This window comes from Bos javanicus, chromosome 22, assembly GCF_032452875.1.
Source record: "Bos javanicus breed banteng chromosome 22, ARS-OSU_banteng_1.0, whole genome shotgun sequence".
In the NCBI taxonomy this organism is placed as follows: domain Eukaryota; kingdom Metazoa; phylum Chordata; class Mammalia; order Artiodactyla; family Bovidae; genus Bos; species Bos javanicus.
The window spans coordinates 50,205,821-50,221,830 of NC_083889.1; the positions used below are offsets into that span (position 1 = coordinate 50,205,821).

At 55.7% G+C, this 16,010-nt stretch overlaps 2 protein-coding genes across 6 annotated transcripts in view; both read right to left on the bottom strand.

Annotated features, from left to right (window-relative positions):
* Nucleotides 1-1,772: 1,772 nt before the first annotated feature.
* On the bottom strand, nt 1,773-10,466 carry GNAT1 (G protein subunit alpha transducin 1). The gene is made up of 10 exons (XM_061396868.1): nt 9,551-10,466; nt 6,543-6,652; nt 5,309-5,351; nt 5,029-5,170; nt 4,781-4,938; nt 4,559-4,687; nt 4,168-4,297; nt 3,692-3,845; nt 3,378-3,569; nt 1,773-3,023 (listed from the first exon to the last, which is right to left on the bottom strand). The coding sequence occupies exons 1-9, from the start codon at nt 9,607-9,609 to the stop codon at nt 3,379-3,381; spliced, it is 1,116 nt and encodes a 371-aa protein (XP_061252852.1). The 5' UTR covers nt 9,610-10,466; the 3' UTR covers nt 1,773-3,023; nt 3,378.
* Nucleotides 10,467-10,557: 91 nt separating this feature from the next.
* SEMA3F (semaphorin 3F) overlaps nt 10,558-16,010 on the bottom strand; it is a 39,119-nt gene continuing 33,666 nt past the window's right edge. For all 5 annotated transcript variants that reach the window (XM_061396865.1, XM_061396864.1, XM_061396866.1 and 2 more), the window contains 9 exons: nt 15,865-15,934; nt 15,555-15,699; nt 14,490-14,712; nt 13,766-13,854; nt 13,591-13,632; nt 13,247-13,404; nt 12,977-13,044; nt 12,582-12,715; nt 10,558-11,924 (listed from right to left, as the gene is read on the bottom strand). In XM_061396865.1, coding sequence (XP_061252849.1) covers nt 11,493-11,924; nt 12,582-12,715; nt 12,977-13,044; nt 13,247-13,404; nt 13,591-13,632; nt 13,766-13,854; nt 14,490-14,712; nt 15,555-15,699; nt 15,865-15,934 — 1,361 coding nt within the window. In that variant the 3' untranslated portion in view covers nt 10,558-11,492. The remainder of the gene's footprint in view (nt 11,925-12,581; nt 12,716-12,976; nt 13,045-13,246; nt 13,405-13,590; nt 13,633-13,765; nt 13,855-14,489; nt 14,713-15,554; nt 15,700-15,864; nt 15,935-16,010) is intronic.

The window sequence follows — 16,010 nt, forward strand, 5'->3', positions numbered from 1 at the left end:
GCGCACACTCACTCTCCCCTTCTAGCCCCACGCAGGCTCACTGTGCCGCTTCCACCTGGACACTGAGGACGCTGCCCGCATGCTGCCTTCTGCCCAGTCCCAAGGATCTGTCTGACTCCTGGATCTCTCCCTCAAGTGGCCACAGGTCCAGAAAACTCAGTCCTCTCAACACTCCTTTGCAGCCTCAGCTTAGTGGGGGCATCACATGCACTTGATCACTGTACAAATTCAGACCCTTGTCACTGAGTCCCACTCCTTGAAGATGTTGGTCCTATGGAGTAATGACATAAATCTCTTCCTCATGGAGCCTCCCAGCCCCACTCCTCTCATCCCCCCATGCCTAGCCTCCAGGAAAAATGTGTGTCCCTATACACATGCTTTTATGAAAATTTTTATGATTATTTTTTCCAGAAACAGATTTGGAAAATAGTATTGATGATTTTACTCCCATTAAAGCCAAGAATGTGAAAGTGATAGTTGCTCAGTCGTTTCCAACTCTTTGCAATCCCATGGACTGTAGCCCGCTAGGCTTCTCTGTCCATGCGATTCTGCAAGCAAGAATACTGGTGGGTTGCCAGGTGCTTCTCCAGGGGATCATAGCAACCCAGGGATCGAACCCGGGTCTCCTCTATATAACACTGTAAATACTGTTTTAGGTATAAATAAAATACTTAAGCTTAAAATAGGACTTCCCAGGTGGTGCTAGTGGTAAAGAACCCACCTGCCAATGTAGGAGACATAGATGCAGGTTCAATCCCTGGATTGCGACATAAGAGACGCGGGTTCGATCTCTGGGTCGGGAAGATCCCCTGGAGGAGGACATGGCAACCCACTCCAGCATTCTTGCCAGGAGAATCCCATGGACAGAGGAGCCTGGTGGGTTATAGCCCATAGAGTCGCAAAGAGTCAGACACGACTGAAGCAACTTAGCACGCGTGCACAAGCTTAAAGTAACGCTGTGAATTTTAATATGCCTACTTTCGACTTATTTGATGTTTCTTCAACTACTTTAACGTTCCGTAAAAAAAAAAATTAACCTTTAAAACTACATGAAAACATATATGATAGGAGTGGACATTTTTCCTTTTGCTTTGGGGTCTAATATGGTTCCGCCAGGCTCTCTTGGATCTTGTCTTGATAAAAAATTTTGATATTCTGTTCATTATGGATTTTTGCAGGTAATTTTGATTTTTGAAAGTACTGCATTAGTATTTATCTTGATTACTGAGTTTTTTTGGCACCACCTTAAGCTTTACATCTGAGGTGAGTGCTTCATTTGCGTCACCCTAATCTCAGCCCTGTGATTATATCCTAGCTTCAAGGGCTTCCTGGACCCATCATCTTCTGGAGGAAGCACAGGCCCTTGGGCTGGTGGGTGGCACCCGTCCGGCCTTCCTGCTGCTGCTTCTCCCATCTTCCCTTTCCTTCCCTGCTCCTGCTCCACGCAACTCCTGTGACCCAAAAGCCCACATTCCTGGGCCATTTACACCCTACTGTCCATGCCAGAATGAGCTTCCACCTCACAACCCCTTCTTGATCCAAGATTGTCCTTGTGAACATTTCCCATGGCCCCTTTACCCCCTCAATCCCTCTCAGGACACCCAAATTGATCCCACGCCCCCAAGAGTGCCCCCTGCCACGCCAGGTCAGCCGCTTCTTTCTGGAAAGAACCATCTCCCTACTCACGTCCAGTCCAGCACTGGGCATTGAATAAATGCGCATGATTCATGATCATTAACTCTCCCCTTCCCCCCAAGAAAGGACAACCAGGGCCTGACGCAAAGGTTTATTGCTAAGTTTGTGTATCTAGCTGAAGGGAGTGCAAATTATGCCCTGGACTTGTTAGACGGATGTTCCTTGCCCTTGACTACAGCACGGGCTATAGCCCATGGGCATCAGCAAGGACTAAGTACTTGATGAGGAAGTGGGGAGCAGAGGTAAGGGGACATGGGCTTTTGTCCCTAATGGTTCAGGCATGACTTTTTTTTTTCCTACCAGGGCCCTGATGGGAGGGTGAGAAAAGCTGCTGGCAGGGACAAGGGGGTCACATGGATTTGCTTTTGACCCCACCTGAGGCAGACCACTCTGGGCACAATCTGGGCTTCCTTCCGGTCTCACATCCTCTGCCTGGGGCTGATCGATGGGACCCGGACTCTGCTCCCAGCCACCCCTCAGGACAGTGTGACCATTGGCCACAACTGGTGTCAACAGTACCCTCCCTCGACAGAGTGGCTGATCTAGAGTGCCGCGGGCTGGAGGGGAGTAGGACATGACTCTGGTGTCCAAGGACGGCGTGGGCAGAGCCTCTGGGGGTAGGGGTTAGGGTACGGGAAGTTTCCAGCTTGAGTCTCTTCCTGCTACCAGGAGCCCCCAGGCTTGCCCTGACTCACTAAGTCGTCTCCATACAAGCTGCACAGGCCAGAGCTGGCTTGAACTTTGGACTCCTGAATCTGCTGGGCAGGGCAGTCACTGGCCACTGGGCAGATGGGCATCAGACCCTGTCACATGGAGGTGGTAAGGCTAGAATGGGCTGATGGTAAGCAGAAGGCTTGCTCAGAGAAGGGCTCCATGCCTGCCCCCTGCCCTTCATAAAGCTCTGGGAGGGAGGGCTGTTTGCTGAACCCAGACTCACCAGGTGAGTAATGGGCCTCCTGGGGCAGAAGAGAGGCAGGAGATTGGTCAGTAGAGGTATTGCTGAGTCACCGTGAGCTGTAGCTGCCCCAAGTCCTGCTTGCTTCTAGCTGGGGCTGGCTGTGGTAGGTCTGGGAGGCCAGTGCAGCCAGGCCGTGAAGGGCAGTGCTGGGGTGGCTGGGGGCATTGGACTCTCGGAGACCTGGGAATCCTGGGAGCCACGAGGGAGGGTTATAGGGCCTCAAGGCTAGCAGGGTTTAGGGCTTTGAGTGTGTGGCTGGTGGGGCCACAGGCTGGAGCCCAGGAGTCCTGGGGGACTGATAGGGTCATGCACATTGGGGCTACAAGGTGTCAAGGGCTGCAGGGTCTCAGGGACTCATGAGCTCAGGCACCTGTGAAGAGAAGAAGGAACAGAGTCAGCATCCGTAACATGGAGTCATATGGAGATGGGCGTGGAAGCAGTGCCCTAGCTGAGTGACTGGGGCGGAGTCAAAAGAGAGCTAGTGGGTGGGGCTTGTGAGCCGGGGGCGGGGCCTATGGCCGTAGGGGTGGAGCCTGAGGAGCTAGAGTGGGACCCGGAAGCGGAAGGGTCAGAAAGTCCGGCGACCAGACGCCAGGCAGTGGAGTGGATCCGGAAAGCTGGGGAGGGGCCTGCAGATGGGATAGGGAGCTGGGGATGGGGCCCCCGGGGGGTACTGAGATCAAGAGGCAAGACAGAGGAGCATCCCGGCCCGCAGGGGAGCCACCTCAGAAGAGCCCGCAGTCTTTGAGGTTCTCCTTGATGATGATGTCGGTGACAGCGTCGAAGACAAACTTGACGTTCTGCGTGTCGGTGGCGCATGTCATGTGGGAATAGATCTCCTTCACGTCGCGTCGCATGTTGAGCTCAAGGAATTGCACCTTGATGTAATTGCCGGCGTCCTCATACGTGTTGGGCCCTGGCAGGGGAGGGGTGGGGGGCTCTCAGTCCCTGCTACGAAGCCTCCCCGCGGCGGCAGGAGGAGCTCAGGCCGAGAGAGTGGCTTTGGAGCGCCGCCCGGTGGCAGGCCAAGGGTCTCACCGTTGTAGTCCGGAAAGCAGATGCTAAGGTGCGCCTTTTTGATCTTCTCCGAGAAGACGTCCTTCTTGTTGAGAAAGAGCACGATGGACGTGGTGGCGAAGTAGCGGTGGTTGCAGATACTGTTGAACAGGTGCAGGCTCTCGTGCATGCGGTTCTGAGGAGGACAGAGGCTGTCGGGCACCGGGGGACAGGGGTCGCCACCCCCCTCCACCTGGCTGCGACTGACTGGCCGACCCCAGCCTGCTCTCTGGGCTCCGGGCCCCCACTCAGACAGCTCCAAGACTGTCTCCTCCTTCTCCTGCCACTCGCCCACCCTCCCTTCATCTCCTGATGAGGAGGCTGCCTCGTCTCCTCCTTCAGAGGGCTCTGGGACAAACATCCTCTCTCAGATGCTCCCCGCGCCCGCCCACAGCGTCGTCTCCTCTTTCTCCTCTCCTCCTCCCCGCTCAATCGCTCAGGCCCGGCTGGACACTCACCACTTCGTCGTCTTCCACCAGCACCATGTCGTAGGCGCTCAGCGCCGCGATGAAGATGATGCAGGTCACCCCCTCGAAGCAGTGGATCCACTTCTTGCGCTCTGAGCGCTGCCCGCCCACATCGAACATCCTGCGGGGCCATGAGGACCGGAAACCTGTGTATCAAGTCTCCCGGAGACGCCCACAGGCATCCCCTGGCTTCCTAATGCTGGCTGGGAAGCACCCAGATGGGCCTGGCATCCGGAGGGGCCAGACTTCTCTGCTGGTGGGGTGTTGGAGAAGTGGCAGGTCTCTAGAAGGGCTGGGACCTCTGCGACCAACAGGCCTCGGGCAGTGAACTTGGGGGAAGGCCTCCCCACTCCAGAGCAGGAGTCAGGGCTCAGTGTCCTACCGAAAGTTGAGGTCCTTGAAGGAGAACTGCGTCTCAATGATACCCGTGGTCTTGACACGGGAGCGCAGCACATCCTGTTCAGTGGGCACGTAGCCCGGGGTTACCAGGCGCTCCAGGTCTGAGAGATAGCTGTGGGAGATATGGGATGTGGGTAGGGTTGGGTGGAGGGGTGTGCCAGGGCCCCGCCTGCCCCCCACCCCTGTGCCTGGCCTGTGCTCTCACTAGCCAGCAGAGTCGTTGAGCTGGTACTCTGAGGCTCGGTCGAAACAGGCCTGGATACCGGAGTCCTTCCACAGCCGCTGGATGATGTCTGACATCTCCTTGGGCATCGTGCCCTCCTCGATGGTGTCTGCCATGTGCATCAGCTTCCGGGCGTCGTCCTGAGGGCAGGGGAGTGGTTGGTGGTAACCAGGGGCTGGGGCTCAGCCTCGAATCCCCAGAGGCCCTGTTCAGCTAGTCTCTTGACACACCTGGCGCGCAGAGTCTCCGTACTGGATGTTGAGCGTGGTCATGGCGCGCACAATGGCCAGGATGGACTGTAGCGTGTTGCCATAGATGATGGCAATGAACTCAAGACACTCTTCCAGTGAGTACCCGTCCTGGTGGATAATCCTACAGCCACGGGAGCCGGGTCAGCACCTCTTGGGCGGGTCGGGGATCAGACCTCCAGGGCACGCCCAGCCCCAGGGCCTCAGGTAGGGCAGGGGCACCACCCACCCCCAGGGCCTCAGATAGGGTAGGGGCACTCACTTCATCTGCTTAACAATGGTACTCTTCCCGGATTCACCGGCACCTGGATTGGAATGGAAACCCTGCCTCAGAGATGCGCAGACCGCACTGTCCCCTCTATCCCACCTGTTTCCCTACCACACTCCCCAAATAAGGTCCTAATACCCCGGCAGCAAAACCTAAATGTCAGGAGTGACCAAAGCGGGCTGACGAGGCGAATGGACAACCTCAACTCTGTCCTGGAGCCTCCAACACCTTGTAGGCTGTCTTATTTTTCGGAGGCCAAAAATAAAGAAACCTTGAGCTCCACCTTGTGGACGATTCTGGTACTACATGCATGGGATTATTTGAGCCAGGTCAACCCCTGCTTTTCCACCTGGGATGGAAGGGAGTGTCCCCAAGAGGCTCAGAGGGAATTAGCACGTTTTGCTGGGGGAGAAGACAGAGCTGACAGTCCTTCTGAGCCTGCTCTCATGTGGGTGTCGGGCACAGTTAATGGGATTTTGGCTTAGCCTGTCTTCCCTGGGGTGCTCTGGTTTGGTCTCTCTACACACATTCACCTGTCTGTCTGAACCCTGGACAGCCTGGGAGAAGCCTGAGGTGCCTTCTCAAAGCAGTTCCTTCCCTCGGTGGTGGCGGCAGGAGGAAGTACTAGATCAGTCCTAGCTCCCCTCACTACCCATGGGACCAAGGACATGGCTTTCTCTATTCTCCGCTGGGCCTTAGTAGCCCTCTACATCTTTCACCTGTCCTGCAGGTCTGCCAGCAATAAAGCTCTGGAAACTGAGGGCCACTGTGTGTGGACCTGGGAGGTCCTGGAAGCTACCTACTCTCAGGAGGACTGTGACCTCCTTCGCAAGGGAGCAGCCTTGTTGTCGTGCTCCCGAGGCCCCTGGTTTCTGAGCCCTCCTCAGCAGGCCCATCAAGCTAAAGGCTGGGGTTTGAGGGAACATAGCCAGGGCAAATGTGGGCCTTGAACACGTCTCTAAAAAAAGTGTGATTGGCACACACATCTTGGGAGGGGAGGTTGCCTGAGGTTTGAGCCCTCCAGAGAGGGTTTCTGTGGGATACCTAGCCTTAGGGAGCCAAAAGTGTCACCCATCAGGCCTGGTCTTGCTTGGCCTGGGCTCCACTCTGTTGCTAGGCCGTAGGCTCATTCTGTTTCCCAAATCACACCTGCTTCACAGAAGGGCCACCTGCCTGCCCCCAGGCCTCTGACTGGCAGACGTGGCCCCTCCTCAGCCCACCCCCTTACCCAGAAGCAGCAGTTTCACGGTTCGAGCATCTTTCTCAGCATCTTCTTTCAGCTTCTTTTCCAGCTCCCTTGAGTGCTTCTCCTCAGCGCTGGCCCCAGCCCCCATGGTCCTGGCAGGAGGTGAAGGAGGAGGGCCGTGAGTTGGTTCTTCCGGATGGAGGGGTTCCCCAGAGCCAGGCTCAGGCTAGCCTCTGGACTCCCTGGACACCCTTCTGACCCCAGAACTGGGAATCCAATGGCTGTCTACAGATCTGGGCAGGGCCTGGTGGGGCTACTTAGTAGGATTTGGGGGTTGTTGGTATCTAAGAGCCAATCAGAGACAAGGACAGGTGAATCCAGCTCAGCCCCCAGCCCTCCTAATCAGGCTGGCATGGCCCCAATCCCTCACCTGCTGACTCTGCACCCCACTCTTTGCCGCTCCCCAAACCCTCTGGGAGAGACCCTGGAGTCCTAGTCCAGCTCCTGCTCCAAAGCAGGGGTACAAGTTCTGGGGGGTTCAGGCTCAAAAAGGGGAAGAGAGGGCCTCAGTTCTGGGGGTGGGGGTAATGAGGGGAGGGCCTGGGAGCAGGGAGGAGAAGGATAAGCCTGCAAGGAGCACCTGCCCACTGTCTAGTACTGGGCTCAGCACTGCTCCTTGCTGAGCTCACACCAGCCTGGCGGATGCACCACATCACTGCACAGATGAGGAAGTGGAGGCTCAGAGGATCACATGGCAGGAGGTGGTTGAGAAGGGCCGGTGACTCTAGGCCAGGGTTCCATGCTTAATAGGGAGTCAAGAAGGAAAGGTGGACATTGCATTTGCCCTGTACCAAGGGCTGGATCCAACCTGGGTGAGGCCTCTACCTGCCTCCATGATTCCAACAGACTTGGGTGGGTGTGCATGTATCCTGTACTGGTGTCAAGCAAGACAATGACATACGTTTGTCTGTGTATACTTGCATGTAAACATGTGCCTGTGCTTTCGTGAGTGCAAGTGTATGTCTATGCTTGCTTGTTTGTGTACCACGTGTGTGTGCATGGATGCTTTTGTGCACTTCTCATGTGTATGTTTATATGTGCACTTTGCTGTGCTTATGTGGGTTAATGTTGCATGTGTGTGAATGTATAATGCATGCACAGGTGAAATGCATGTGTGTGGATTTGCCTGTGTGCACGTACATTTATGCACGTGTCTGCCTGTATGTGTGCACACTTGCACATGCGTGTACCCATAAACTTGAGGTCAGCAGTGTGACCTGCAGAGGTGGCCAGGCTCTTCCAGGGAATATCTTGCAGGCCTGTTATCAGATGGGAACAGAGTCCCAGCGCAGGTCTGGCATTCCCAGGGGAGGAGCGGATGAGCCCCACTCCTCTTCTGTCCCCTGTGGGTGCTCTGGGACCTGTCAGGGATATCTCCAGGGCATGCCTGCCTCAGCTTAGGGGTTAGATGTCTGTGTGGGGTTCGGATGGGACAGGGTGTGCTCCTAAGTGGAAGTGGTTCAGCTGAGCATGTAGTGTTGAGTTGCAGCCTCTGGAGTTTTGCCACCTCCCATGAGAAGACTCAGATCCTGGGCTCTCAGCCCCCTCCTGGCTGGACTCCCCAGAAAACTTGCTGCCTTAGCACTCAACTCTTGCAGACGCAAGGCTGCCAGGGCCCCATATTCTGGGCATTGAGACTGTCCCTAGTGTTGGGCAAGCTGAACAGGCACATGTAAATCAATGAAGTTAGAACACTCTCACACCACACACAAAAATAAACTCAAAGTCGCTTAAACACTTAAATGTAAGACAGGACATCATCAAACACCTAGAAGGGAATGTATGCAAAACAGTCTGACATAAATCGTACCAGTATTTTCTCAGGTCAGTCTCCCAAGGCAATAGAAATAAAAGCAAAAATGAACAAATGGGACCTAATCAAACTTAAAAGCTTTTGCACCTCAAAGGAAACCATAAACAAAATGAAAAGAGAACCTAAGGAATGGGAGAAAATATTTGCAAATGATGACTGACAAGGTCTTAATTTCCAAAATATGCAAAAAGCTGATGCAACTCAACAACAAAAAAACAAATAATCCAATCAAAACATGGGCAGAAGAACTAGACATTTCTCCAAAGAAGACATACAGATGGCTGACATACATATAAAATAATGCTCAACATTGTTAATTACTACAGAAATGCGAATTAAAACTACAATGAGGTACCACTTCACACTCGTCAGAATGGCCATCATTAAGAAGTCTACAAATAATGAATGCTGGACAGAGTGTGAAGAAAAGGTAACCCTCCTACACTGTTGGGGGGCAGGCAAGTTGGTAGAGCCACTAGGGAGAACAGTATGGAGGTTCCTCAAAAAACTAAAAACAGAGTTGCCATATGATCCAGCAATCCCACTCCCAGGCATACATCTGTAGAAAACTGTAATTGAAAAAGATACATGCACCCATATATTCATAGCAGCACTGTTCACAATGGCCAAGACGCAACCTAGACATCCATCAACGGATGAATGGATACAGAAGACGTGGCACAAAAACACACTGGAATACTACTCAGCCACCAAAATAAATGAAATAATGCCATTTGCAGCAGCACAGATGGAACTAGAGCTTATAACACGAAATGAAGCAAGTCAGAAAGAGAAAGGCAAGTACCGTATGACACCACTTATATGTGGAATCTAAAATATGACGCAAGTGAACTTTTACAAAACAGAAACAGACTCACAGACAGAGAACAGACTGTGGTTGCTAAGGGGAGTGGTGTGGGGGAGGGATGGAGTGGCAGTTTGGGATTAGCAGATGCAAACTATTACATATAGGATGCATAAACAGTAAGGTCCTACTGTATACCACGGGGAACTAAACTCAATACTTTTTGATAAACCATAACAGCAAAGAATATTTTAAAAGAATGTATAAATATATGTATAACTGAAGCACTTTGCTGTTCAGCAGAAATTAACACATTATAAATCAACTATACTTGAATTAAAAAATTCACACACACACACAACACACACTGACCCTAAACATGTAGGAAGTAGACACTGGTTCTGGGAGCTGGGAGCTGGTGGCTTCAACATCTGCCCTGCTGGGTGAGGGGAGATCCATTCAGGAGCAATAGATTATCTGTGCCACCTTCAACTTTTAGGTTCCATTTGTCTTCTACCCCACCACCATGCTGCAAGTGGGCCCTGGGAGTCTCTGCAGCCTGTACACTGCCCAGGGGGTTGGGGTGGTACAGGGGCCCAGGTGTGTGAAACCAACAAAAACCTGCTTTCTACATATTGGCTTTGCTTAAAGTGGGACTATTCCACTGCCTCCTTGTCCCCCCCAGCTCCCCTTGCCTGCCAGGTATGGCCCTGAGCCCTGCTGGATCCCTGAGCCTCCCTAGCTACTGGCTTCCCAGGTGGCTCAGTGGTAAAGAATCCACTTGCCAATGCAGGAGATACGGGTTCAATCCCTGGCTCAGGAAGATCCCCTGGAGAAGGAAATGGCAACCCACTCCAGTATTCTTGCCTGAAAAATCCCATAGACAGAGGAGCCTGGCGGGCTATAGCCCATAGGGTCGCAAAGAGAGTCGGACATGACTGAACATGCATGCACATCAAGGCTTGACTCATTAACTTTGGCCCAGGGCCCCCAGCCCCACTTCCTCCTCTCCAGCAGATCCCCACTTATCCTGGTCTTCCCTGCCTCTGGACATTTGCTTGTGCTGGGCCCTCTGCTAAGAGCTGGCTGGAAGGAGACAGGAAGAATGGGAATTTTGTTGATTCTCGGGCCAGGGGCAGCTGTGCTGTGAAGGCTGTGGCTCTGTCTTGCCAATTCTGAGTCCTGAGTTCCTGGCAAAACACAAAGCCAGGTGAGAAAGCAGTGTGAGCAAACGATCAAACGGCTGAATGAATGACTGAAAGCTGAACTTCCAAAGGAGACCGTGGGGGAACCGGTGGTCAAGCTACATTAGTGGAGGACAGAATCTGGGTGTGGGCTGAACTCCCACCCTCCCTCCTGCGCCAAGGAGAACACCAAAGTCCAGTCCCAGAGCCAGTGTTTATTAGCAAGATGGAACCCAAGGGCAGGTGCAGCCGGGCAGCAGAAGGCTGCCAGGAGCTCCCACCCCACTACCCAACTGCCCCCCAGAGCTATTTACACCCATCATCTGAAGTGGTGGGCAGAAGGGAGCCCTGGGGAGCCCCTGCAGGCCCCAGGCCTCTGCCATGGCCCTTTCTCCCCTCAGTGCTACCTGAGCCTGGCCCCTCTGCTGTTCTCCCAGCCCCCGAGTCACAGTGGCACAGAAAAAGCGAAGAGGAGGTAGAGAGGCCAGGCAGGGTGGGAAGGAGGGGCTGGAGGGGCTGCCCCACCCAGGCAGGGCTCCTCTTCTTCTATCCCCAATAAATAGAGAATAAATACCCAGGAAAGGGCTGGCCTTGACTGAGTGCCCCTCTCCCAGGCAGGCGCTGGCATCCTGTGCCACCCCCTTCTTCCCTTCTCTGAGTGCATCTGAGCCCCCGCCCCCCACCCCCAGTCTCCAAAGCAGTCCTCGCCTCCACGTGCATGCCAACAGCACAGGCTGATGGAACACACTGGCAAAGGTGTGTGTACAGTCCGTGCTCTATCCAGGTAGAGCCTGCTCGCTCCCCGTGTCCTGTCGATCCCGCCGGTGGCTGTCGAGCAGGTAGACCCCCAGGTGAGCCTGGGGACTGTGGTCCTGGCCTGACCCGGCCAACTGGCTGCGCCTGGTTAGGTGGGCTCCGTTTTCTGCTGTCTCTGACCAGCTTGGGTCTAAGTTCTGGACGATGCTGCCGTTGAGGCAGGTTATTTACAACCCACCAATAAATACTGTCTTTGCAGGGGCAGGGTGTATATAGAATATAGATATTTTATATATATATATATATATATATCTTTTATATTAAAAGGAACAAGGGCTAGAGGCTGGCCCATTGCAGGGCTCAGACAGCAGGCCTCATGTGTCCGGTGGGTGGTGGCGGCGGTTCCGAGGTTTTTTCTGGTCCTGGGGTTTAGGAGGCCTGGGTGCCCCTGGGGCCTCCCTGGGACTGGGGGGCACGTGGCGCCAGTAGCCCTGGCAGTACTGGTGGATGAGGCCCACTTCTGGCTGGGCCAGCAGCTGGGCCAGCTCTTGGTAACGGGGCTTTGGGGGGCCGGTGCCCGGGGGCGGTGGAATGCTCGCAGCTGGCGGTGGAATGCTTGCAGCTGGCGGTGGGAAGAGGGCCGTACGGATGTCTTCCTGGCCCAGGACATGCAGCTGCACCCGTGTGATGATGTGCTTGAAGTTGTTCTCGGTGGCTGTACAGGAGTAGAGGCCGCTATCACCAGACTGCAGGGCGCGGAGCAGCAAGCCCTGTTCAGTGCGCAGGAAGCGGTCGTCCGCGTGGACCTGCAGGGGCAGGGGGTGGAACTCAGGGACTGCAGGACCACCCTGCTGTCCCCACCAGATCAGACCACCTTTATGGCCACCCCATGGAGGGACACCCATCTGGAATTTCCATGGAGCAAGAAAAACCCACAGGAAGTGTCCATATGACATCTGAATGGCATATGTCACTGCCATTTCCGGACGAATGACCATAAAGGGAGTCTGTACAATGAGGGAATTCTAGAGCATACATACAATTTCTATTTAATGAGAATAAACGGATGTTGGGGCACCCTCCTAGAATTTGTTTAAGAAGGGACTGCCTAGAAGCTATTTCCATAATAGGAGGGCTACCCGATAGAATTTCCAGATGCTGGAACTCATCCACGTGACAGTTCCATACAGTGAGGTACACCGCCAATCAAGTACACATATGGAACTCTCACATGAAAAGGCATGCCTACAAATAGTTTCCATGTACTATGGAAACCCCACAGAGTTTCCATATAACTGGATTCACCCAAATGATTTCCACACAGGGAAGGGTGCTTGGAAGGACTTTCTTAGAATGAGGGCTGCCCCATTCTTGGTTCCTATACCACGCTTCACCCACGTGGAATTTCTACTGTATGAGGGATGCCCCATCCACGGCAAGGACCATGGGGCACAGGAAGTCACCTCGCGGCGCCGGTCACTGGGATCTCGCTGGAACAGCCACTTCACGGTAGCCTGGGGCGAGCGGGGCTGGCACTCAAGGAAGGCTGTGCTCCCTGCCACACCGTACTGCACAGACTCCACGGCGTTCTTATTGGCTGCAGAGCAAGAGGGTGCCACGTGAGAGCAGCACCGCCTCTGGGCAGACTGTGGGCTGGCGGGGGGCACACACAGCCACACACACCCCCACACACACAGGCAGGGCTGTGCCCTCAGGCATCCACTCCTGGAGGGGGTGGCCAGGGACATCCCTTTTCCAAAACCCCTCACCTCCACGGACCATGGGAGGGTCTGTGCAGTGCGGGCCCTGTGATCGGCTCTGCGGGCCGCGTGGTGGTAATGAGACACAGCACACTCACCGTTGGAATTGAACCCACGGCACTGCCGGATGGGGTTCCCGTGCCGGACATCCTGCCGGCGGCTCCGCCTGGATGAAGACAACTCCTAAAGAAGTATTCTCAAGAAAGCTTGTCCCCCCGACTCCCCACCACCAGGTCTCTAGAACCCCAAAACTCCAGGCTACTAGAATGCCTCACCCACAGAGACCCCCCAGGGATATATCACATCCATCTCTAGACCCCCAGGACAGAGCCTTTTAGTCAGAATTCCCAAGCTCTCAGGGTCTGCACCTCTTAGAGGACGCTGTGTAGCGGGAACAGGCTTGGCCATCCCAGGCGCAGTAGGGGTCCCGGGCGAGGCAGCAGTCGGCACAGGCGGCCCCATATGCCTGACAGCGGTGCAGGCTCAGCTGTGTGACGCCCACGGCTGAGGCCACGTACAGTTGTTGCTGTGGGCAGGGGTAGGGGCTTGTCAGTTCCCTCTTGGCAGCCAGCTTTCCTTAGGAGCCAGCTGAGCTGGGCTCCTCCCCTTCCTGTTCGGTGCCTCAATATCCCCCATCTCTCTTTACCACGGGCTTGACCCCAAGGGGAGGTGGGCTCCATGCCCACTCCCAGCCCACCTCGCCTAAACTCACCCTCTTGGAAGAGATGGTCATGGTCTTAACAGGTGCTGGGTCCTAGAAGAAAACAGGCGTTAGCGTGCAACCCTAGCGACCCCCCTTCCTGTCCTGACCTGGAAGTCTGAGGTTAGGAGGTGGCACCAAGGGCAGCTGTGGTGAGTGGGACAGGCCCGGGTGGTGTCACACCCACCTTGAAGACCTCGACCTCCTCTAGCATGAGCTCCTCCATCTCCTGGTCGTCCTTAGGCAGCACGATGACCTTCTGCACTGTCCCGCGGTCTGGAACGGGCCGGGCAGGGCCTCAGCGGGGCTGAGGGTGCTGGGAAAGGGGCACCAGCCTCAGCCCCTTCCCCCACCAGGGCCCAGACCCCCCAGGGGCAGTGGAGTGGGCGTGCTCTATGCCAAGGTGGAAGAGCAGCCCCCAGATGAGGGGAAGAGGTCTAAGGGGGCTGGCCCTGCATAAGGAGGGTGCCACAGCTAGAGTCTGCCCCTCTGCCCCCAGACCCTCGTTTGGGAAGCTGAGAACAGGATGCAGGATGCGTTCCCCTGGGTTGACAACTACTGGGACAGCGGTGAATGTGGTCTGCATGTGCACACGAGAGCATGTGTGTGCTTGGACCCGGGTGTCCTGGAAGTGCCTGCCTCTGTCTTCCCTCTTCCTGCCCAAACATGGGTCCCCAGGCACCCTGGGTTCCCATTCTCCCGGCCACCAGGGATGAGGATGGGAATGGGGTTTCCCCACCCCCATTCTCAGTTATCCTGGTAATAGAGGGCTCCATAGGATGAAGGAGGTGGCAGGGGTGACAGGGACAACCTTGTAGCAACCCCCTAGGAGGTCAGGGCCCAGCCCTGTGGGTCAGCACCCTCCACCCAGCGGGCCCAGCACGGGAGGGGCTGGGAGCAGCAGTGGGTACCTGTGCCCAGGAAAAGCACCTCATAGCGCCCGTCGGCTGCGTCCACCTGGTCCACGGCCACAGTGGTGAGACGGTAGGGCGCGCCTGTGCGGACCACCAGGGGCCGCCGCTGCAGAGGGTAGATGGCCTGGTACATGAGCGGGTGGCTGCGCATGAAGTTGATGACTTCATCAGGGTAGTCTTTGGTGGACTTCATGGACGGCGTGAAGGTTCCGCCAGGGCACTGCAGGCAGGTGATGAGCGTCAGGCCCAGCCCACCCAGGGCCTGCCGGGCCCATTCGCTCCAGAAGAGGTCTCCCCTGTCTGTGCCTACCTGCTGTCTTCCCCTGCTCCGCTTCTCAGAGCTGCCCCCCATCTGGGCTTCTGCCCTCCACCCAACCTCTCTGCAGGTCCTGCTCCAGCTGAGGTCCCAAGGTCTCACCTGGCCAGGTCCCATGGCCATCTCCCCAGCTCACGTGCCATGACCTTGTGGCAGCCATCTGGCAGAGCTGACCATGGCCTTTCCAGGTCCTCATCCCCACCCACTTGTCTGCTTCCTCAGACTGCTCTTCCAGACCCCTGCCCCCGACTCCACCCCCTGCTCAGCGGGAGTTCCTGCCCCAGCCTAGCCATGTGATCGGATCATGATGTGTTCCTGCTTCCACTCCTGCGGTGGCCCCATCACACCAAGATCAGGTGGGTCGCCTCCCTGCAGGGGCTCCTGCCCACCCCCCCACCTCCAGCCTGTCTTCAAGACTTCCCCCACAATTTTTAGCTCCCCAACAACCCCTGCCCCTGCCCCCAGAGGGTGCACCCTGCCACACCCAGCCACCGTCTCTGTTTCAGGATCCTAGCTGGCTTCTTTCACAGCCTGACACTGTTTGTAAACGGTGGAGTTTTCTTTTTAACTTCAACTTTATAGCGGGTGAATAGGGAGTTTATACGTGTGTGGTCCACCCTTCCCCCCCGCCCGCCACTTGGCTATGAGTGTCACAATGGTGGGGCCCACGTCTGCAAAGGGCCTGACCCAGCAGAGGTCTCGTAGAAAGAGAGGAAGGGGAAAGGCAGGCTGAGTGTGGTACTCACCGTGCCGGGCCGTGGGTAGGGCATCTTTCCTGAGAAGGGCATCCACTGGTAGTTGGGGCCCTCCTTGTGGGCAAAGGGCCCATTGAAGACCATGCGGATGTCAGCCATGGAGTAGACACACACGGCAGAGCCTCGGAACACAGAGCTGCGGGCAGGGCAGGCTGCTGCTGTGGGTGGGGCAGACCCTTGGCCCAGGGCCCCTCCCCAGCCTGCTTTCGCCCACAGCTCCCCACCAGGATGGGGTCCTCCACAAGTCATAGCCCCTCAAACTGCCACCCACTGCTACTGCTGGCCCTGGCCTTAGCCTCACCCCGAGGAGGTGAAGACAGCGTAGATGACTGGGTTCCTCACATCCTGGGTCTGCTGGACAAACACATCCTCTGGGGATAGAAAGAGAGGGGGCTGGGAGCGTACCCTGGCCAGGAGCCCCAGAGCCCTGCCCACTCCAGGGAGGGG

Bases quoted from the DNA above. Each gene is read 5' to 3' on its own strand.
- GNAT1 (XM_061396868.1), bottom strand. From the start codon at position 9,609: ATGTTGAAGCCACCAGCTCCCAGCTCCCAGAACCAGTGTCTACTTCCT. The intron at 4,298-4,558 runs GTAGGACACTGA...ATGGCCCCGCAG, and splicing joins TTCAAGGACCTCAACTTTCG to GATGTTCGATGTGGGCGGGC. The intron at 3,570-3,691 runs GTGAGACCCTTG...CTCCCCTGCCAG, and splicing joins CTGCTTTCCGGACTACAACG to GGCCCAACACGTATGAGGAC.